The sequence below is a fragment of the Amphiura filiformis genome, chromosome 4, assembly GCF_039555335.1.
Source record: "Amphiura filiformis chromosome 4, Afil_fr2py, whole genome shotgun sequence".
Classification (NCBI taxonomy): Eukaryota; Metazoa; Echinodermata; class Ophiuroidea; order Amphilepidida; family Amphiuridae; genus Amphiura; species Amphiura filiformis.
The window spans coordinates 5,148,682-5,173,769 of NC_092631.1; the positions used below are offsets into that span (position 1 = coordinate 5,148,682).

At 37.9% G+C, this 25,088-nt stretch overlaps 1 protein-coding gene across 1 annotated transcript in view; it reads right to left on the minus strand.

The window, feature by feature from the left end:
- Positions 1–12,466, minus strand: part of LOC140150495 (citrate synthase, mitochondrial-like) — a 32,458-nt gene extending 19,992 nt beyond the window's left edge. The window contains 3 exon segments of the mRNA XM_072172517.1: positions 421–528; positions 3,712–3,762; positions 12,303–12,466. Of these exon segments, the coding sequence (XP_072028618.1) occupies positions 421–528; positions 3,712–3,762; positions 12,303–12,350 (207 nt within the window). The 5' untranslated portion in view covers positions 12,351–12,466.
- Between the last annotated feature and the right edge of the window lie 12,622 nt (positions 12,467–25,088).

A 25,088-nucleotide genomic window follows, 5' to 3' on the forward strand; every position in this document is an offset into this window, starting at 1 on the left:
TGATCATTTGTTGGCACTAAGGGTGTGAGTGAGTCCTGAGAATTCGAGTCCCGCCCGAGAAGCCTATTACCGTTCCATGGCCCGGTACCCGAATTTTTTTTTTTTAAGTTTTTATTTTTTCGATTTTGTAGTGTCCCTGGACCTAAACCTAAATGCTAGGATCATCATGGACATGGTTGACCTAATAAAAAAACAATTTGCATGATGCTTTGTGTTTTTAATATGAAAATTGATAATAAGTATTCATGTCATACTCTATTAATGTTATAAAATAAAAATGCGCCGGGTACCCGGGCACAAAATTACCTGAAAATCACACCCCTAGTTGGCACCTAAAATGCTAATTACATGTACCTCAGGGTGGCACCATGTAATTAATTTTTAACACCAATACTTGTACAAGATTAATTAATAACTTACCATGTCAACTTGAATTTCCCCAATGACCTTTGTCCCATAGTTTTTTCTGAAGGCTTTAATATCCTCCTGCTCCTTTGGAACCTTATCAGCCAATACATCTTTTAAATTCTGTAGCAAACACAGGAAATAACAAAGACAGTTAAAACAAGCATGGTTAAATACAACCTGGTAATATAACATTAAACATTGTTCATATATTGTTATTGTTCATTAAATTAAATGCTGTTCATTAAATTAAACATCTCGCGGTTTGTGAGTTAAAGCCATAATGTGTGATTTGCTTCACAGCGACGCCCTCAATTTTACTCGAATTTCTACTTTTTGCATAATTATAATGCCTAGTGGTATACTAAAATACCACGTAAAAGACTAAGCCTGAAGTGCTTTAATAACAGTAAAATTTAACTTTTTGTATTAAAACCGGGTCAACCCGGTTTTATTCAGAGTTCAACGATTGAGTACTTGCTAACATGTACCGTGGATGTCAGCTTGTATATATACACACATCGGCGCGATGCTCCGTGCAGTTACATGTAATGTGATCGGCGAGCATAGTACACGCATTGTAGGCATTGGAATGAATCGCAATTTTCTTCGTTATACCTCATTTGTTTGGCTCAAAATTAAAAGGGGATAATGTGATCAGTGAAAACAAGCATTTAAATAAGAATCTAATCTTTATGCAAATCACACATTATTGCTTTAAGGTCAATATACCAAAACAAAAGTTTCGGGCTAGTTTCTCCTCTTGAGAAAAATCACGCAAATGGGGTCGAAATGACACCCCTTATAATCAAGCCTTTATAGAACCCATACCATTCCTGTTGTATGTCTGCATTATTTGTCTCAATATTTTTAAGTGCAAACACCGTTAGGTCATACATCACTCTGACCCGCCATAACCCCAATGCTAAAAGTGGCTTTTGGCTATCAAAAGGAAAGAAGGAACAAAAAAGGACAGAAGATGAACAAAGAAGTTACTTGGCACCCCCAAGATTTGAACGAACCTTAACCTTAGACACCCCGGGTGCCAAGCACAAGGTGATTAGATAACTGACCGGCAACCAGTGCTGTACGGTGCAACCATTTTAGTCGCATTGGCGACTAGATTTTTTCTGATGCGACTAAACCTTCAATCCCTGGCGCCAATGGCGACCAACTATTTAAGCTTTTAATTGCCAGCAAATAGTATATCATCGGTCAAAGATTTTGATTGCTTTTTTTTAAGTGCTCAAGATGGCATCATAATCAAAAAGAACTTTGAATTTGATGAACTTTTTCGGAACAAGGAGGAGGATGAAACAATAAAATCAGGGAATCCAACAGCTATTGATACTATTAATGATGGTAGTACTAATGGTGTTATGTTAGGTCATGGAACTGGAAATGGAAATAACTTGAACATAGATTTAAACCATTGTGGCAGAATGACTTCGAGCAGTTGGAATACGAGTTGGCGCCTCTTACTTGGGAGCAAAATTTGGGCGCCTAAATTTATAAAGTTAGGAGCCATTGGCTCCTCAATCAGTTTTAGCACCGTACAGCACTGCCGGCAACCACAGTGTCTTTAGCTGGCCAGGTCAACAAAAGCATGCGTATAGGACTTGGGTGATTGCATCATGGCATCACATGGGATGCATACAATGCATGTGCAGTAGTTTTGCTTTGTAAAATTTTACAAGAGTTAGGGATTTAAGATTCATTCCTTTACTAGTTATGTTCAAATAAATTGTGACTCTTCTTTTAAAGCCTCAAAGTTACAACCCATATTCCCATAAGAGGTCTAACCGATATATTCTATCAGGACAAGCACTGGACTATCAGAAAGGTACACAATGACATGCCCAAGGAATGGCTTTGGGGTCTCAGCCCCACAGATTTTCTGCAACAATCAATTACCTCCAGATCATGCTCAGTGTATAGTTTTAAATAACTCATGAAGGATATTGGAAATTCCTGTAGCAAAAAACATATATGTACTACATTCTCACACATTTTCATCGTAAAGACCTAGTTCCAATACGCCTATGCTTGCACATTCACAGAATGACCTCTAGTGATTATTAAAATGTGTCCTCAAGTTCAACGACTTCCTTCCAATACATCACATTAAACTGTGTGCTGTTATTAATTTTGCAAAACATTTAGAGGAAGGATATGAAATATTTACATGCGACTCATCAAGCCCATGAGAAAGACCAGGTGCAGGTGTAAGAATCAGTTAAATGTGTACACATCAAATGTACCAAGGCAATCATGCTTCAACTTGCCCATTTATCTTGATCAGACAGACCTCTTACAACATATTTTGAACTTTTTTTAAGATTTGTTTTCAAATGAGTGCCTTCAGGATGAGATTTTACAAGTTTACATTACACCCTGGCAAATCAATAACAAAGTCTGTCCAATACCAACAGGCAAGCAACCAAGCATCAAACTGAATCACTGGTACATTGTAGACACTCACAAAATATTGTACAAAGATTTAGACATTCTCCCAAAGAAGGAGTGTCTCTTTGTGTTAGGCCAAATTTTAAAGAAAAGGTTTGTCTCACAAGCTCCTGTGTGCATTAGTTTATTCACTCGCAATTAGTAAAAAAGAAGTGTAAAAATACGATCAAAATGTCGTTTTGACAATTTTTGACCCCTGCTCTTAGATTACTTCACTTCAATACAATAGCAGCATCACTTTATTGTTCAATACAATACTTCATACAGTAGAATAGGAAAAATATTTGGAAGAAAAAAAATTTAAAAAAATTAAAATGCATTACGCATTAGTTTTTCAGAGTTGGAGAGCTTTGAGACAAACTTTTTTATTTTTATTTGGTCTTACACTAGATTAAATACATGTACAATACCGTATTCATTCCAATAGCGCCCAGGGCACTTAACAAAGTCATTTTGAATGGGCACTTATTTTTTACATGATTTACCTAATTTTTTTCCTTTACAGGCATTTATTTGAGTTGAACTCACGTATATTATAAAAGGGTCCTGAAATGTTTTAGTAGCTTTTTTGATGCATAGAATGTATTGCAAGTTTACACAGGACTAATCCCCCAGCTATTTCACTGTATCAATGTCTATCCGTCAATTCAACATTTGGTACCCTTTAGCAAATTGAAAATACCCTGGGTGGGCGCTTATTGGGGCATGGGCGCTTATTGGAACAAATACGGCACATGTAAACCCGATTGTATTAGGTAAAGGCATGCTACCAGTCCCACATGTTTGCTACCTCATGATCACTTAGATTCAGCTTTGTTTAACAAACATGTACATACTTACTGTTAATTCTGAAACATTTCTTACTCCACAGCTTGCTGTTGGCAAGAAATTCTGAAAGAAGTAAAAATAACAAAAATTATGTGGTGAGTAAGGGTGTGAGTGAGTCCCGGGAATTCGAGTCCCGCCCGAGAATCCTGTTACCCGGGCAGGAAATTCCCGGCCCGGGTACACGAAATTAAAAAAAAAATTTTTTTTTTTTTGTTAAGTTTTTTTTTTTAAAGTTTTTTTCGGTTTTGTAGTGTCTCTGGACCTAAATGCTAGGATCATACATGGTTGAATTTTGCACGATGTTTGTGTTTTTAATAAGAAAATTGATATTTTGTGATAAATGGGGGACGTTTACTTCCTGGAACCCTAAACCAGGCGTCCTCTACCCATCAAAAAAATAATTAAAATTTTTATTTTTTTGCATTTTGGTGCCAGTTACCCGCTCAAAAACGCCTTGGTACCCGGGCACAAAATTACCGAAAATCACACCCCTAGTGATGAGTATTAAAATGGCATTTCCCCCCTCCCCTCCAATTATGAGATCAGAAAAGGCAAGCTTGTGAAGAATGAGCATATTGTAAAATGCAAGGATGAAATTAACAGCTTTAAAAATTTCAATAAAAATATCTAGAAATACTATCGACAAAATTCGAGATGGCTGTCTTTATAGCGATTGTGTGTTTACCCTAGAGTCCAAAGTTTTGCGTTTTACGGAAAACAGACAAAAATCACGGAATCTGAGGTACAACACGGAAAATGACATTTTTGTATGACGTGACAAAAATGGTTAAAAAATAGGAGAATCCGAGATATGTTAAAAACAATCTTGAGTTGTATATGTGTCAATTTTTATGATAAAAAATACTGTTTAATATTACCGTCCAAAAATTGTAACAGTCGGCCTATTATCGAGAGAATATTCTAATCAGAGCATTTAATATATTGATTGCGATATTGAACACTTTGTGACATTAATATCATTTATAATCATAATCATTGTTCATACATTTTAAACTTTACAATTTACAACACGGATTACGACACGGAAAATGGATTTTAGAAAACGGTAAACTTCGGACTCTAGTTTATTCACACCAGAAAACAAGGTAAAATACTGCCAAAATTTTGACCCCTGAAGGCAAATACAATTTTTTCTGTTTGAACTGTGTGTGACACTCGATTTTTGAAACCGGACGTTGTTCAAATTCGCGCCAAAACTTCACCTCTGAAATAAAATATTGGGATTTTTCTCAGATTCCTTCATGTACCCACTTGCCGGAAGAAAATGAGCTAAAAAAAACGTGTGAATTTTGACAATATCTGTCGAAAATAAAGCCGTAACAAGCTCAAATAAGCGGTGGACTATTTTAACCGAATTTCACTGGTACCGGTACATAAACTGTGGAGTGCTTTCGTGGTGCGCCCTCTTATAAACGTCAATAGTTATCAAAATCCAATTTGTACATTTTGAAGTAAACCAGAGATAGTTTCTAGTCATTTTCCAAGATTTCATCCCTCTACAACATTCCGTTCGGAAGAAATGGTGTTCTAAAAATCAGTTCCGAATCACCAAAAGACCCAAATTTCAACGTGTTTATCAACATGCAGAAGTTTGCAGAGGTTGGACATAAATGTTTTATGCAAAAAGATACTCTTTAATTTTAATTTTGTTTAATTGTGAAAAGTACTTAATGTGTGTACAAATATTTGGAATACCTTAAATATAGGCCTATTTACATTTATAATTTTGAGTCAAATTAAAAAACCGTACTGATTTTGGCAGTTTAAGCAAAAATATACGTTTTATACATTATTCTGATTTGATAGAAATCTATAGCTAAAGCGCTCATATAAGTAGATTTTTGATGCTTTTCTTAACGTCAGAGACTTGTATTTTTGGATAAATAAAAAAAAAAAAAAAAAAAAAAAAAAAAAAAAAAATATTGCTAAAACTAATCACAAATGTTATTTCAAGCATTTGCGAATGAAATAAAATGATTTATTATGATTTCCGCCCTTATTCTTATTCTTTTTTTTTTGTTAAAATGCGCGTACATAGCAACAAACTTTAAAAGCCGCTTATAAGAGAGCGCACCACCATTGATTGCCCCCCATTGAAATACACAGGAAAATACGCATGTTTGGATGGCGTTTTGTCACTGCAAAAACGTACTTTAGATAAAAAGTTTGGTATCAAATTAAAGCTTATCACGTGTAGAATATTATTCTTTTAACAGAATATATTGGTGACCATCTACTTTTTTTTGCTATCTTGCCGCAAAAAAAAAGTTGCAAATTTAACCTAAAAATCACTCAATTTTTGAAACCGGACATTGTTCAAATTTGCGCCAAAACTTCACCTCTGAAATAAAATATTGGGATTTTTTCTGAGATTCCTTCATGTACCTACTTGCCGGAAGCAAATGGAGCTAAAAACGTGCGAATTTTGACAATATCTGTCGAAAATAAAGCCGCAACAAGCTCAAATAAGCGGTGGACTATTTTAACCGAATTTCACTGGTACAAATCGTGGAGTGCTTTGGTGGTGCGCCCTCTTAACTAAGGTTTGCCTGGCATACCTATATCATGCATGATCATGACTAGCTCGTTCACGTAGCGTTTTCGTTGTCCCACTGGCCTACTACAACGCTACGTATTATAGTATAAGCCCATACCGGGGCAGCGCCGCAGGTATTTCATGTGCGCAACCGATTTATTCGAAACCTCATGTTCACCTCCTGCCTTGCTCCAGTAGTTGTTTCATATATTTTTTATAAGTCATCCATGGCCTTTAAAGAAAGTATTTCCTCTTATGAGTAGAAATTTAAGTTATATTAGCTCGGTTATATCTTGCACTGTCACGTACGATCCATTTTGTCAAGTTACTTCCTGGTTTTGAGTTTAGGGTTGGGCGATATCACAAAAAGATCGAACATGTTTTTTTTTTTTGTTTTTTTTAGCTGATTAAATTGAAATAGCAGTGTTATACAAATGTAGTAATGTAAATGAATTATTTCTTGGGATAGGTATTCACATATTTTATATATTCATGTATAAATATTTACTGTTTTCTTTATATTATTATTATTTTTATTATTATTATTATTATTATTGTTATTGTTATTGTTATTATTATTATTACTATTATTATTATTATCATATTATCATCATCATATCTTTATTTAGGCCTATACTAAGTATTTACTTTTAATTATGTGAATATTTGTGCATTTTCTTTTCTTCTTATTTAATTTTGTTTTCCCATTTTATAAATCTATTTATTTATGAGGAAGCAGTGTTTTTATTACTATGATTTATTAACTGTTATTTATTTATGTTTATGTCTTTATTTATTTTGGATTAAATAAATTAGACCAAGTAAAATAAAAAACAAGTTTCTCATCCGGGTTTTCGATAAAAAAAACCCTGAAGAGTGGCTTTCTATTTATCATTTATTATCGCAAAATAAATGCCCATAATACGTTTTAGCGTAAACAATTATGCTTGGAAGAAGGAGGAGGCCTCTTTTAGGGGCTGTGCAATAATTATGAGCCCCCCCGGGTAAAATTTCCAAACGGCCCGCCATACCCCCCATCTCGGCCTGCAAAAATTGCTCCCCCCCCCTCGGCCATAAAAATCTTTGCTCCCCCACTTTGAACATGCCAAATTTTGGGATCCCAATTTGCAAACCTTAAATGGTCTAGAATTATGTTGCGAGTGTAGCGAGCAGGAAAATTTGCATAGTAAAGCGTTTCCGTACTGTTTTCCCCTTCCCCATGATTTTCAGACCTCCCCAGGGCTCATAATTGTTGCACAGCCCTTATTTTGTTATTTTGTTAGATCCCCTCATCAGGCCCGTACGCAGGATTTCATTTGGGGGGTGCTGATTTTGAAAGAGTGGATTTTTGTCCAAGGCGGGGTGGGGGCGATTTTGTACACTACATGTACCATAGATGACATTAAACAAATTATGGGTAAAGTGCTATCTCCAAGTTGAGAGGGGGAACCAGTGGCGTGCGGTGCCCGGGGCAGGGGGGAATTGCCCCTTGGCAAAAATTGCCTATTTGGTACCCGCCCCTAGTGTGCAAGGAAAAAAGAAAACAAGGAGGGAGCGAGAGGAAAAAAGAGAGAAGAGAGAGAGAGAGAGGGAGAGGAGGGAAAGAGAAGAGATGTGGGGAATCCATATGATAGGCCTACCATATGATTATTATCAATAAGCCTGGCAAAAATTTATTTTTCATCAAATTTACCCCAACTTTTCATGCATTATCGAGGACAAAATTTTGCCAAAAACAACCACTTTTTGTGCTTTTCAATGACAAGAATTTCAAACACCCCTTTTCAATGACACTTAATATTGACATAAACTTATATCGCATTTTCCCAAGTACCCCTTTTATCAAATTTTCGCGGACAGTGCAAATTATACCCCATATTTTGATGATATCACGCAGTCAAAACAGTTAATGACTTGAACCTGAAATCCATAAGTGCAAATCAAACCAATTTGTTTAGTTGCGGATCAAATCTCGACAGAGAATTCATGCCAATACAACATTTTATTAATTTGACCTCATATGGCCCTGGTGCCCCCCATATGACCATACTAAAATATGGTTCTAAATGGTGACTGTATACACCCAAGTTTCATGCCCATATGACAGTTTTTACTAATTTGACCTCAGATGACCTCTGTTGACCCCGAAATTACCTTCAAAAAATTTGGCTCTAAATGTTGACTGTACTAACCAAGTTTCATGCCCACATGACAGTTTTTAATAATTTGACCTCCAATGACCTCTGGTGACCCCGAAATGACCTTCAAAAAATTGGCTCTAAATGTTGACTGTACCCAACATGTTTCATGCCCATATGACAGTTTTAATAATTTGACCTCCAATGACCTCTGGTGACCCGGAATGACCTTCAAAAATTTGGCTCTAAATGTTGACTGTACAAACCAAGTCTCATGCCCATATGACAGTTTTTACTCATTTGACCTCAGATGACCTCTGGTGACCCCAAAATGACCTTCCAAAATGTTGGCTCTAAATGTTGACTCTACACCTATCAAGTTTCATGCCCATATGATAGTTTTTACTAATTTGACCTCAGATGACCAAAATTGTTTGGCCAAATAATAATTGCCCTTGTTAAACAAACTGGGACATCCCCATACCCCACCCCCATTTAACATGTGCTTAATATCTGTATCGTCCAAGCATCCTCATCTTCAATGCAACGTTCACTATTTATCACATTGGAATTATATTGCATGTTGAAAAATGTAGGCCTAGGGTTGATTTTCTTGACGGCATAACATGCAGGCCAAGCGGTAGCGGCATGAGAAAATAAATCTTGGAATATGATCCTGAAATCTGCCAGGTTAGTTATTTTAATTTTGTTATACAAAATGACAAAATGAACAACTTCCTCAACGTTTATAAATTGATTTATTTGGACAATTAACAGTCTATTATTCATACTTGATAGTGGTTTAACGTTGAGTGTCTAGGACAAGAAAATGATAGGCCTACACAATTTTTCGGCCTAGGCCTACATCATTTTTAGCATTTAGTTAACTTTTTATTACTTGTCTTTTTAATACGAGCTTTAGGAGGATTAGTTCGACAACAACACCGATTTAATGAGCATTATATACGGTACCGTTTTGGCGGGTTTATATGCAACTATTTGTGCGAATGGTTTTTTTTGGGGGGGCGCTTTACACAAAATAGTTCAGTGGTTTTCACTTGTTGTAGGCATACTCAATATTAAGAGTCCTGCTGCATGCTGTTTTCATAAATAGGGCCTACTTGTGCATAGGCCTATATCGCGATAAATATTTTATTAATCAGTTAATGGCAGAAAGGCGGCGGGTAGGGAAAGAGGCGTAGGCCTATTCAGACAGAATATCGACACGGAAGACTCTTGAAAATAGTTATTTTTTCCAAAAGTGGCATAATTTTTTTTTGCGGCACCAAAAAAGAGGGACGGGCATTGTTTGTCCGGCACGCTTTCTACAGCGTGGGGGTTTGGAATTCTGAAAATCGGTAAAAAGGGTGGGGGTTAAAATTTGACTGTATAAAGAGTGGGTTTCTAAAAAGCGTGGGAGCAATATATTAAGCGTGTGGGTAAAGCTACCAATTGAAAAAAAACATTATATAATAAAGTAATTTGATGATCTCTGCAAAAACATTCATATTTTATTTGTAAATTTTGAATGAAAATTGCGGAAATTAATTTGCTGATGTTTTCAACTCGTAAACGTCACCCATAGTAGAATCGACGAGCCATGAATTTTATGAATGGCGATGATTTAATAGTCTCTACTCAGCTGCTTAGGTCCACTCGCGCCACACAAGAAGTGGAGCGAGCGGAACCACAGCGGCTGTGTAGAGACTGATTGTATCGGAAATTCGGAACCGATTCAGGATGTCAGCCATGTGCCGAAGTTCACGCATGTTGTTGTCATCTGAACGAAACAAAATTGATGATGAAAATGGCTTCGAAAAAAGCGACGCACAGTTCGTTCAGGGACTTTTGGGGCGAGTAATTGTGCCAATAATGTTGCAAATGTTTCAGATGAAGAAGAAAATCATGAGTGTTTGTTAGATGAGGATAAATTCTGCATCAATTCGGACTCTGAAATGGACAATGGCGGGTGCAGATTGTGAGAACCGGAAGTGACTATGTAATTGCGGTAGCGATTTAAGCTTCGAATTTGACAACTACAATGTTGAAAAGCTTTGGTCACAAAAGGGTGGGGGATCAATTTCTGGTAAAAAGGGTGTATGGTTAAAAAGCGTGGCAGAAAAATAAAAAGGGTGGGGGTTTGACCCCCTGACAAACAGTGACGGGGGGGGGGGTTACCAGAAACCGAATTTTATTTTAAGTAGGCCCAATCAGAAAAAAAACAAAAACAAAAATATCACAGTCAAAAATACTTAACCCACATAATACTTAACCCACATAAATAAACAAAGAATATAATTATAATATAAAGAATATAATTATAATAATTACAAAAGGGAATATCTTAATATTAAAATCCTAAAGCAATTTTAAATTAAGATTAAAAGGATAAACTTGAGTGGCTATACGTGACGTGACTGTGCATGCCTGAGTGTGAATGAAACGAAGCATATACGATATTGCCCAGGGATGTCCTTGGGAAAGTCCATTCTTCTGCGCATGCGTGATGGCACTAATGCAACAATTTTACCGACGAATTCAAACATTTTAGTGCCTGTGATTATCGTTAAAATACTACGGATTTAGACATAATGAGATTTTAAAACGTAGCTCTAAATATTCATATGACAGTACGGGCGCACAGAGTTTTTACGAGACATACTTACTTGTCCCGCAATAACGGAATTCTTTTACCAACCGGACTTTGCTGTCCTGCAATATCGGGAAATCCTGTCATAACGAGACATTATGTTTTTAACATGCTCTTCGGGCTAAACGATTGAGTATCGCATGTCGTGAATAGCGTCATCGTGTTCAGCGTGAAAAGAACCCCTAAGTCGACCATGGCGGGGGGTTACGGCAAACTGGGATGTTACTGATATTTTGCTATTTCTTGTTTTCCATTGAAAAATCCATAGACAATTCGAACAATGCAATACATATTTAGCAGCGTAATATAAACAATTTATTATTTGACTTATTTCAAACAAAATATATTTTATTTGTTCCAAGAAAGAATTTCCAACAACTGAGGAGTCAAATTTTACTACAGTTAATTTCCCGACTCCCAAACAAAATTTATAACTCATTTTTTTAAACCACATTCCACTGCATACATTTTCAAAATATCGTGCTCACATTCGTGGAATTATTTATCGATAAGCTGCTCAAAAAAGTAGCATAATTTGCTGAAAACTGAATCAATTCCCATCGGATTTTTTTTCAGTGGGCGCCATGATGCTTATTAATATTCTGACGTAAAAAGGTCATAGGTTGAGTATTTGCATAATTCGGAAAACTCCGGAAACTCCGCTGCTAAATTTCATTCATAAATCCAAAGTCGGAAGCTTTTTCCGACTGATTATGGTGGTGACGTCATCTAAAAATGAGCCATCTGCGCTTGCGCCGAGTGAAAATAACAGCGCCATTTACACACTGCGAATGCATACTTCGATAATGTCCTCTCATGGTAGTTTTCACGTTATAACGGGACTTCCTTCAATCACCAGACTTTAGGGTACGGTGGGAAATAATAATTACGAATATTTAATAATGTCTGTTTATTGCAAGACATCCTCTAATGTAAGAAAGTCCGGTAAAAAGTCTGTGCGCCCGTACTGTATGATGGAGGAGACTACATGAGACCGTGGAATAAGCCATAGCAAGTAAGTAAAAGAAAATGGGGCAATTTGTTTGCAGTCAATTATCCCTCCCAATAGTCCTTCTCTGACGTTACTAACGTAGATTGCCTGGCGATCGGAATGTTATCGTCAGAGCACCTCGGACTAGATCATGACATGATCATGATTGATGATTGACTGACTCAATGCACGTACATGCAATTGCATGCATGAAATCAACTGATTTAGTTTTCGTTAGTGAAGTACGATCAACGAATATTCACTCACCTTAGCTTGTAAAATAGTATTTCTTGATAATACCCTCAGTAGAGACATTGTTGTGTGTATAAATTATGCACTAATTAGGTTTAAAAAATCAAAAGTATAACCTGTCCAAATTACAGGAAGGTCAATCGAAAATCACCGAACAAGAGAACCAGTCCACCGGTTGCAGCTAATTACTTCTACCGGTTACTTGAAGTTTACATACCAACAAATTGAATACGAAAATCCATAAAGTTTGCTTCAGATACCATTTTACTGTGTCCACAATATATACATTTACTTTATTTAAAAATAATTGTACTATATGAAACGCGTATTGAAATATTTTTGACAAAAATAAAATAAAATGAATTATTGTTGATCCTGCTAAATATAAAAATATTCGCAGATAGTGCACGTTACAAATTCCTTCATATTATTTATACTGGGGAAAGATCCTTTCAAAATTTTCAACATGTGAACTTGTGAACGCCTCTTCTGGCCTCGAGCCTTAAGGACACACAAAACATGTAAAAAGCTTTAAAATCCCGATATGATTCATTCATTCAATCATTCATTCATTCACTCATTCATTCATTCGTTCATTACATTCATTCATTCATTCATTAGCATTCGGAGTCATTCATAGGGCTATGCAATAATTATGAGCTGGGGGGGGTAAAACTTCCGAACGCTCACACCAAAATTGCTTCACCCCCCGGTCGCCCGGCTCTCGGCCTGCCAAAAATCGCTTGCCCCCCCCATTTTACCCTCCCCAGTGCTCTATTGCACTGCCCTAGCAGCTCTAAGCTAATTCTATATTCATTCCGATTGAGTCAACAAGTTCATTCATTCAACTCCCGGGTGCAAACTGTGCAGCTCCAAAAGACCCTGCAGCAAACAAGTAAAATGGCGAACAGTCAAAAATCAATTTTAGGCCCTCACTTCAATATAAATGGATATACTGAGGTGTAGGCACTTTCACAGTAAGGGGCATGTATTAAATCAAATGGGATCCGGATCCGGTCCTTTGGGTGAGCCTCAAACATTGAATTTCTCAATAGTTCTAGGCCTATAAATGGTTTCAAAGTTTCGTTGACGTGACTCATGATTCAATTTGTTGTCTTCTCAAAATCCCATTACAGAAGGGTTTTTGGCACTTTGCCAATTTCTCAAAATGGCAAAACTTTTGAAAACAAAGATTGTACTTACTTGTAGGCCCTAGACCTATATAAACTTTTAGGTTTCATTTTCTGCCATATCATAGAATAAATTATACAAACCCAAAGTTGCGACCAAATTCATTGGATCGTCTAATAGGCCTATTCCATGATGAAAACTAGTCTGATACGGTACACTATGATGACGGCACCAACAAAATACTCCACAACTTGAGGTCATCAATGAGGGTTAGCATGAACTTTAGCAGCTTTACCGAGCGCGAGATGGTGAACGGTACCGTACCAATGATGAATGTACAATAGGCCTATCTGGGACACCAAAGCCCCGGGGGGGGGTTCTTCGAAAAATTTTATACGGGGGTGTGCCACGCAGACTTTCGGATGCTGACTTTCTCTATACCTACTTTTTACTGTTTTTGCTACCCATCAGTATACCAATTTTCAAGAAAAAGCACCCAAAAAGCACCCACTAATTGGGCGCTTTAAAGGCACTTTTTCCAAAATGCGCCCAATTGGGCGCATTGGTCTCCACTCAAAACCCACCCATCGATATACCAAAATCGCTGAAAAGGTACCCCAAAACCGTGGCACATCCCCGTGTACCTTCAACCAGGAAGAACCCCCCCGGTACCAAAGTAGGCCTACCGGGTACGGTACCGTAGGCCCTATAGCATTTTGGTAGATAACTTCCGCTAATGATCAAATGTGATTACACTTTAGAGGTCATGAAGATGTCAAAATTAAAGCAGAGCGAGAGGCGCGTACGCTTCTCGCCGCCCCCCCAAAAAAACCCAGCTGGTATTTGTATTCAAGGTACTAGTAAGTCACGTACCCTTAATCTTGGACTGCCCCGGAGAAATGACGCCACCTGTCGCTCATTGAGCCACAGGATCTTCGCTCTATGTAATATGATAAACACTGACCTCGAAGCGTCCGTCAATCAATAGTGTTTTTATTTTAGTATTTGAGTTGTGTGACTCTGATTGTCTTTTCGTATTTTGTTATTGAAAGTTATATAACACTATATAAGTAATATGATATTATAAAAGCAGCATTAAACGTAATTATATCAACTTTCAATAACGACAATGGTATTTTAGCACTATCAAAGGTAAACATTTAGCAGGGGAACTAGAAACAATGAATGGACATTGCAGACGCCGGAAGTCTTATCTTGGCAGATTATTTTCAGGGATTGCCCATTCTGTACCTTCCACTACACAGTAGACTTTGAAAGCTTTGAAGTAGTGAAGTTGCACTGACTTCGGACAGTAAATTGACTTTAAGCCTGGACTTTGAGTGTCAATTCACTCGGACTCAGCTGCTGTGAGCCTGTGAACATATCGGCACCGGTCTGGAGCCTAGACATCATATATGATTCTCCATTCATCTGATTACTCTCTCTCGCCAGTGCCAGCCCAGACTCTGGACGCACTCACTCAGTCTCAGCTGAGACAAGATCTTGCTTTTTTTTTCTTGGGCAAAATATAAATTTGGTAAGCTGCTATTTTTAATATAGTGCTCTTTCATTTTTTTCTCGTATAAATCATGATAAATATCATATTTAGTTCCAGTAACTGCTCAGTATACTTATCTTCATAAGGCCAAGTAAAAAATAAAACATGTTTCACGTCCGGGTTTTCTAAAAAAAGGAGGAAGAGGGGGCTTTTTATTTTCTATTTTTTATCGCAAAATTGGTGTAAATACCCATACTTAGGGCTGTTTTAGCGTAAAATCCGTACATACAATAATGCCTGGAAAAAGGAGGAGGCCCTTTTTTATTTGTTGTTCTGAGAGTTACACCCCCTCTAATGATCACAAAACCTTCCTAAAATGTTTCTTGTATCTTAACAAGGCTATAGAAAGCATCCCAACTTCCTAGACATATTTTTTGAAAAGTTATAACTGAATTTAAAAAAATAAAAATTTATTTGAGAAAACCTCAAAAAAGGAAGCGGGAGGGGACGTGAAACATGTTTATTTTTTTATTTGGCCTAATATTGTTATTTCTTTATTAATCGCTTAATATCCAGGGGTGGGCCTGGGGGGGGGGGGGGGGTACTTCAGGTTATATAGCCTAGACTTAATCATTATGATAAAGACTCCTGTGATTCTGAAGTCTGGACAAACCCCAAGTACCAGATGGATTTTCAGGAAATGGATATGTTGCCAATTAACCTGATTTACATCCCTGCACGTATGTGACATATGTTTATGAATATCATGTACATGTTGACTAATATTTCCGTGAGCAGTAATTCATTGGTAGAGCACCAGCGCAGTCACCTTCGGAGCCTTATTTCACTCTTACAACTCTTACAGATGAGCACTCCATTATAATATACCGTAAGGCCCTTCGCACTTGATTATTAGTTTCCTGTTTAAGATTTTGAAGGGACGAGGTGACTTTTAATTATTAATTATCTTTTATTTTCTTTATTTAGTTTGAACTATTACAAGCAACTATTGACTCGTTTTGACTAGGGCGGGCATTTAATTATTTCACAACAATATTTGATTTTATAAATAAGTGAAGGTGGAGTTGTACTCTTTGTTCATTCATCATTATTGTTGCTATTAATTTAAAGTCAGAAAATGGCAAGTAGAAGTAGTTGAAAGTTATTTTAAAGGAGAAAATTAGAAATAAAAATAAAATAATTAATTATTTTGAGATTTTCAATTTTGGACGCGGGCGGTAAACAGGAAACTAATAATCAAGTGCGAAGGGCCTAACGGCGTAATGCCTCTTTGGTGTCTAGTTGGAAAGTATTTTTTGAGCTGCATATCTCCTTGTCTACTTGGGTAGGCATCAAACAATTCTCATGAATCACAATACGATGCGCCACCAGCGGATACTCTTGGCAGTCAAATTTTTGAATCAGAGTCGACATTGCCATTCTCGCTGCCATTGGATTTTCACAAGAGTGTGATATGAAAATGTTGAAAACAGCTCCACAAAGGATTCCCTGTCATCAATAGATAGAAAATGGATCTACTGTAATTGTAAGTTGCTGTTTTGGTGTGTATTTGCATGTATTTTTATATCGGTAATGACATTTAAACCCTACAATGACGTATGTTCCTGTGTTGTATTTGTATTTATATGCTGGGTTTGGATGTCGACATTTTCCCATGATGCACTGCGTATTTTGGCTGCCGCAGTGACCACTGGGGGCGCATCGTATTGTGAATCGACCGAATTCTCTGAGGTCTCTTAGGACCAGACTCTGATGGGTTAAACTGGATAAGGGGACCCAACCATCCCGCTTCCCTCGGAGGTAGATTTAACTAGAGCTAATTGCGCATACACATAATACGCGACCTTAGCAATAGCTATAATTAACTAAGCCTATAGCCAGTTAGCCCAGTTTTCTGGCATGCATGTAAGCATGCATGTTACAAATATTTTCCATAGTATTACGCTCTGTATGTGAAATCATTTTGTTTTACCAAAAATTATTCAATATTCATGTAAATATTTCTGTACAACTTTGGTCATGTGCTAATATAATTTGACTTAAGGTATTTTGCTTCATACTGGTACCAGAAGTAATCCCTACTTGACCTTTGACACCAATGACCTTTGACACCAATGGATGTATGCAAGTAATGTCATCATGCTCTATTATAATTTGTGGAATGACTTAGCATTTTTAGTAACAGAACTGAAAATCACATCAGCCATAATGACCTTCATTTGACCTTTGACCTCATGGCTAATGCATGTGATTTAAGTGACGTCATGCTCAGTGTTCGAAATATGCCTCAAAAAGTTACAGGCCAGTCAGAAAAGTTACCGGTGAGCAGGGGTGCAAATTGTGAATTCTTCCTCAGGAGCAAGGTTTTTAGGCTCAAGATTTCCTCAATCATACCATGCATAAAATAGGTTTATTCTGCACTTCAAAAGATGAGAATGTTAACATAGCCTTTATTTTAGAACAACTATATGTTAAGTCTTCGAGCTTCCAAAAAAAGGCTAGCGCGCAAAAAATTGTATTTTACACTAGTTTGGTGTCAATTTTGGTGGGATAAAGGCTCCTTTCCCTCAAGATTTCCTCAATCATACCATGCATAAAATAGGTTTATTCTGCACTTCAAAAGATGAGAATGTTAACATAGCCTTTATTTTAGAGCAACTCTGTTAAGTCTTCGAGCTTCCAAAAAAGGCTATAGTATGAGGACAATGTGCGCGCGTAGCTCGCAAAAAAATTGGTATTTTACACTAGTTTGGTGTCAATTTTGGTGGGACAGAGGCTCCTTTCCCCTTTTATTTTCCTTTACCCCCATTTCCTCTTTCATAGGGAGCACAACTTGTTCAGTGCTTTATGGTTCTTCTTTTTAAATTTCCTCAATATTTTCCAATTTGGCCTATTCTCAGTCTCATTAGTATTGATACACTGAATTCCTTCACGACTTATGTTCCCATAAAATCCTCATTGCTGCCTCTCTATAAATTTCCTCAGATATGATTGCCTCCTCTCTGTAAATTTCCTCATATATGTGCCCTGTTTCCACCTGCCTTCATCCAACTTCTTTTTTTCCTGTTAAATTACATTGAATACCTCCTATGGTGATGAATTGTAAATTTCCTCATATCCCATTACCACTGAATTCTAACACCAACACCTTCCTCTTTTTGTTCTTATTTCTTGAACAATAATGTGAATTCCTCCAAATTTTGCACAACCAGTGTCTTTAAAGATTTCCTCTCTTCCATTCAGTAGCTTCACTGCCTCACATCACAGCCCTCCCCTATTATCTTGTACCTCACTCCTCTTCTTTTTCTTTCCTCTTTTCCCCCTTCCTCTCCCCTTCTTTTCTTTTCTTCTCTCTCCCTCTTTTTTCCTCTCTCTCTTTTTTCTTCCCATGGCATTATTTCCTCAATTTTGACTTCAAAAGATGAGAATGTTAACATAGCCTTTATTTTAGAACAACTATATGTTAAGTCTTCGAGCTTCCAAAAAAAGGCTAGCGCGCAAAAAAATTGGTATTTTACACTAGTTTGGTGTCAATTTTGGTGGGACAGAGGCTCCTTTCCCCTTTTATTTTCCTTTACCCCCATTTCCTCTTTCATAGGGAGCACAACTTGTTCAGTGCTTTATGGTTCTTCTTTTTAAATTTCCTCAATATTTTCCAGTTTGGCCTATTCTCAGTGGCATTAGTATTGATACACTGAATTCCTTCACGACTTATGTTCCCATAAAATCCTCATTGCTGCCTCTCTATAAATTTCCTCAGATATGATTGCCGCCTCTCTGTAAATTTCCTCATATATGTGCCCTGTTTCTACCTGCCTTCATCCAACTTCTTTTTTTCCTGTTAAATTACATTGAATACCTCCTATGGTGATGAATTGTAAATTTCCTCATATCCCATTACCACTGAATTCTAACACCAACACCTTCCTCTTTTTGTTCTTATTTCTTGAACAATAATGTGAATTCCTCCAAATTTTGCACAACCAGTGTCTTTAAAGATTTCCTCTCTTCCATTCAGTAGCTTCACTGCCTCACATCACAGCCCTCCCCTATTATCTTGTACCTGGCCGTGTGTCCTGAACTCGCCACCCTTAGCGTTACATGACAAATATTATGAATGTTTACACTAACCGGGTTTCTAATTAGATTATCTTGACAATCATCAACCCTAAACTAGCAAAAGCATACATTTTTGGAAAGCTGAAGGCATAAGCAATTCAAATATATACATTTCAACTCATTATACAGGGTGACCTGCAAGTTATACAGGGTGGAATAAAAAAGATTTTGATAAAAAATGGGTCACTCAATGCATTGCTTATTACCAACTTACAGTAATAAACTGGAAGTAAACAACATTCATTTGGTTAGAGGATATGGAGAGCCAACTGACTTTGGAAGAAACCAAAATCACAGCTGTTTGGTAATCTAGGAATATAGGGTGTCCCAAAGTATGTTAGATTTTTTTACAATTCAACATATTTTGAACCTAAACAGTTTCCCCCTAACCCAAAAAAAAAAAAATATGTCCATATTTAGATTCCTCGTCAAATTTCCCTTCAGAAAATCTATACTTTGACTGTGATAGGATAAGTAATTACAAATTTACAGTAACTTTTAGATTTTGAAGACATCTGCATTACTTACTACAGTGTTTAATATGACAACGGGTAGTTTTGTATGGAAAAGTTTGTATTTTCTAGACTAAACCAATCATAAATTATTAAAAACAATTAGTAGAATTGTTTAGCTATAAGGCCATGAGTGTTTTAGATGCTAAATAGAGTCCAAATCCAATTTACAGCCTTTACAGAAGCAGATTACGCACTAAAAATACCAATCCCATAGAGTTTGTGTGTACCACATCCCCCACCACCACATCCCCCACCACCGCCACCCTGCCCATTCTGAATTCTATGAAGCACAGTGTCAGTATTAAAAAGGTTCAAGTATTTCTTTTTACAGGGTTGAAAGTGCATTTTATTTAGCAATAAAATGAGACCACAAGCATAACAATACCTTCTTGCTTGACAGAGATATCATCATTTGTTTTGAGTCGACTTTGGCAAAATGTAACGTCGCCACCTTTTTTTGGTGGCGAGCTCAAGACACACGACCACCTCACTCCTGTTCTTTTTCTTTCCTCTTTTCCCCCTTCCTCTCCCATTCTTTTCTTTTCTTCTCTCTCCCTCTTTTTTCCTGTCTCTCTTTTTTCTTCCCATGGCATTATTTCCTCAATTTTGACTCTCATTTCCTAGGAGCGGTGCTCCCCGCTCCCGCACAATTTGCATCCCTGCCGGCGAGGCCAAAAAGTTACAGGCCAATGGCCGGCTGACCGGCCCTATTTCGAACGCTGGTCATGCTATGTAATTTACGTAAGGAGTAGCAGGTTTAGTAAAAATAACAGGAAATCACATTTTTGGCCATGACATTTCCATGACCTTTGACCTTGTGTTGGTCACGTGACATTTGTGCCAGCATTCGAAATTTTGGTTGTCCGGTTGCCCGGGACAACTAAAAAAGTCGCCGGACAACCAAAAATACTGATTCGGTTGTCCGCCGGACAACCATAAATCTAGCCAAAAGTCACATTTGTAGGCCTACGGACAACCAAAAATTTAGACGGACAACCAGAAATTGTAATCTGGTTGTCCGTGGGACAACCATTTATTTTTCCCAAATTCGAACACTGATTTGTGCCACCAGCCATTGGTTCTGGTGACCAAGTAACATTGTTGTACTATATTTGCAACAGCAGCAGCATTTTAGGGTATTTGGTCATATACCGGAAGTATCCCTTTAAGGTTATACAATGGATTTTTCAAGGCTTGATTCCAGAGGGGCGTAAGTTAATAATAGAAACAGCCATGCAGAAAAAATGAAGCGTACTTGGTGTATCAATCCACATGCACAATGACTACGAACCTATGAAACCGTGGCACATGAGTCATCCTACATGTTGCAGGGATAGGGAAGGGGCAACCATGATAGGGGCTGCTGGGAGGCAGTTGGTTTTCTGCAATTTTCCTATGGTATTTTGACCGGAAGTGGTTGACCTTTGACCTGAAGTTGATCATGTTTCATTTGTCCCCCCCACCCAGTGGTCCTAATGACCATATGCTTTGAGCCATGTTGACCATAGTTGGTCATTAGGACCACTGGGTGGGGGGACAAATGAAACATGATCAACTTCAGGTCAAAGGTCAACCACTTCCGGTCAAAATACCATAGGAAAATTGCAGAAAACCAACTGCCTCCCGGCAGCCCCTATCATGGTTGCCCTTCCCTATCCCTGCAACATGTAGGATGACTCATGTGCCATTGTTTCATAGGTTCAGAGTCATTGTGCATGTGGATTGATACACCAAGCACGTCATTTTTTCTGCATGGCTGTTTCTATTATTAACTTACTCACACTCCAACTGATAGTAAGACTAGGTTCCTGTGACATTATCCTTAATGACATTGCACATTCCAGTTCCAGCAATGCAAGCTCTGCTCGGCTAACTAGCTCAAGGGTCTGCTGGGTAATATAGGGGCATTGACTTGGCACGATGGTTTATGCTACTCATACCAGCTGTTCCTAACCTGAAAGTAGGATGGAGTGCCCAATCTCTGATGATGTAATAATTTAGTTAAGAAAGAAAGAAAGAAAGAAAGGAAGGAAGGAAGGAAGGAAGGAAGGAAGGAAGGAAGGAAGGAAGGAAGGAAGGAAGGAAGGAAGGAAGGAAGGAAGGAAGGAAGGAAGGAAGGAAGGAAGGAAGGAAGGAAGGAAGGAAGGAAGGAAGGAAGAAAGGAAGGAAGGAAGGAATTAAACCATTAAATTATTACATCATCAGAGATTGGGCACTCCATCCTACTTTCAGGTTAGGAACAGCTGGTATGAGTAGCATAAACCATCGTGCCAAGTCAATGCCCCTATATTACCCAGCAGACCCTTGAGCTAGTTAGCCGAGCAGAGCTTGCATTGCTGGAACTGGAATGTGCAATGTCATTAAGGATAATGTCACAGGAACCTAGTCTTACTATCAGTTGGAGTGTGAGTGTCACAAGTAAGTTAATAATAGAAACAGCCATGCAGAAAAAATGAAGCGTACTTGGTGTATCAATCCACATGCACAATGACTACGAACCTATGAAACCGTGGCACATGAGTCATCCTACATGTTGCAGGGATAGGGAAGGGGCAACCATGATAGGGGCTGCCGGGAGGCAGTTGGTTTTCTGCAATTTTCCTATGGTATTTTGACCGGAAGTGGTTCACCTTTGACCTGAAGTTGATCATGTTTCATTTGTCCCCCCACCCAGTGGTCCTAATGACCAACTATGGTCAACATGGCTCAAAGCATATGGCTACTGTGGCTTGTTATAGGATTTACAGAAAGAAAGAAAGGAAGGAAGGAAGGAAGGAAGGAAGGAAGAAAGGAAGAAAGAAAGAAAGAAAGAAAGAAAGAAAGAAAGAAAGAAAGAAAGAAAGAAAGAAAGAAAGAAAGAAAAAGAAAGAAAGAAAGAAAGAAAGAAAGAAAGGAAGGAAGGAAGGAAGGAAGGAAGGAAGGAAGGAAGGAAGGAAGGAAGAAGAAAGAAAGAAAGAAAGAAAGAAAGAAAGAAAGAAAGAAAGAAAGAAAGAAAGAAAGAAAGAAAGAAAGAAAGAAAGAAAGAAAGAAAGAAAGGAAGAAAGGAAGGAAGGAAGAAAGGAAGGAAGGAAGGAAGGAAGGAAGGAAGGAAGGAAGGAAGGAAGGAAGGAAGGAAGGAAGGAAGGAAGGAAGGAAGGAAGGAAGGAAGGAAGGAAGGAAGGAAGAAAGAAAGAAAGAAAGAAAGAAAGAAAGAAAGAAAGAAAGAAAGAAAGAAAGAAAGAAAGAAAGAAAGAAAGAAAGAAAGAAAGAAAGAAAGAAAGAAAGAAAGAAAGAAAGAAAGAAAGAAAGAAAGAAAGAAAGAAAGAAAGAAAGAAAGAAAGAAAGAAAGAAAGAAAGAAAGAAAGAAAGAAAGAAAGAAAGAAAGAAAGAAAGAAAGAAAGAAAGAAAGAAAGAAAGAAAGAAAGAAAGAAAGAAAGAAAGAAAGAAAGAAAGAAAGAAAGAAAGAAAGAAAGAAAGAAAGAAAGAAAGAAAGAAAGAAAGAAAGAAAGAAAGAAAGAAAGAAAGAAAGAAAGAAAGAAAGAAAGAAAGAAAGAAAGAAAGAAAGAAAGAAAGAAAGAAAGAAAGAAAGAAAGAAAGAAAGAAAGAAAGAAAGAAAGAAAGAAAGAAAGAAAGAAAGAAAGAAAGAAAGAAAGAAAGAAAGAAAGAAAGAAAGAAAGAAAAAGAAAGAAAGAAAGAAAGAAAGAAAGAAAGAAAAAAGAAAGAAAGAAAGAAAGAAAGGGCACTCCATCCTACTTTCAGGTTAGGAACAGCTGGTATGAGTAGCATAAACCATCGTGCCAAGTCAATGCCCCTATATTACCCAGCAGACCCTTGAGCTAGTTAGCCGAGCAGAGCTTGCATTGCTGGAACTGGAATGTGCAATGTCATTAAGGATAATGTCACAGGAACCTAGTCTTACTATCAGTTGGAGTGTGAGTGTCACTTGGCATATTTAGGTCTGAGTGTCTTTACATAATTAAACATCTTGTTCAGCACCGGTAGTTTTATTCCAAATTTTGGATTTTGACAAAACTACACAATACTGTACCTAAAGTCTTGATTTTTTGCAGGGTAAGGTACATGTATATGTTAATGATTAAAGAGTTTAACTTCAACACTACACTATTTTTCGCTCACCTGGAGCGTTTTCACTAGTTCGACTAGCGTCTTCAGCAGATGGTGATGCTGTGATGATATCTTGTCTACAATCGGGATATCTCTCACTGATGACGTCATATGATTGACAGGATGACGTCATAGGATGTTACGATGTAGCGCCGCCCCCTGGGCATCAGCAAGTTATCCCAGATGGGGTCTATTTCTAGACCTTTGTCACGATTCAGTCTTGGTTTCTGAGTCCTTATGTTTATTGCTTCCAGAACTCTACGGGAATATTCCTTTTGCTCCCGTTCAAGAACTTTTACATTTTCCCAGTCAATCTGGTGTCCTTTTGATCTTACAACGTGCTCCCTGACAGCTGATTTGGAGCTGCCAGCGGTGGATTTATGTTCACTGATCCTTTCTCGAGCTTCCTGGCTGACTCGCCTATATAACTAGCATCACAATCAGCGCAAGTGATCTCGTACACAATACCAGACTGTTTAATGGGTTCTGTCTTGTCTTTAGGGGCTACTAAAGCACTCCTAAGCGTATTCTGAGGTTTGAAGCTGGTAGATACTCCTGCGGTCCTAAACGCTCGGCGTAGTTTCTCAGAAAGGCCTTCTATGTAAGGCAAGGTGACAAAACCTTTATTGGCCGTCTCCGAGTCCGGGTTCTGAGAAGCACTGTCTTTCTCTTTGGAAAAAAAAAAAAAAAAAGTCCAGTCTTTATAGCCACAGTTTTTAAGAGCGTTTTTCACATGTGCGATCTCCTCCTCCTTATCTACCGGGTCTGTGACAACCGTTTCTGCGCGATGGAGTAGCGTTCTTACCACACTGAGTTTGTGTTCAAGTGGGTGGTGAGAGGAGAAATTCAGGTACTGCTCTGTGTGTGTTGGTTTTCGGTACACTTTAAGTTTAACTTTCAGAGTTCCATCCTGTTGACGACAGACCAGGGTATCCAGGAAGGGAAGTTTGCCGTCTTCTTCTTCCTCACGCGTAAACTTGATGTTCGGATCAATGTTATTAATATGATCAGTGAAATCTTCGATATGAGCAGTTTTTATGACCACGAATGTATCATCCACATATCTTTTCCAAACACGCGGTGGGTGGGTGGCTGATGTTAATGCCTGACTCTCAAAGTATTCCCTGTACGCGTCTGCAGAAAGCGGACTACACGAACTGCCCATCGCACATCCATATCGTTGAAGGTAGAAGGTGTCCCGGAACACACAATAAGAAGTGTCTAAACAAAAGCTCAAACAATCCAACACTTGCTCAGGCTCAAGGTTTTCCGCCTCGCCTTTCTTCCAGCTAGAATCACTCTTCAATAGCTCACCGACAACTTCAAGTGTTTTGTCTACGGGGATTGAAGTAAACAGAGCAGATACATCAAATGACACGAGTGACTCATCCGATTCCAATTTCAAATCGCGAA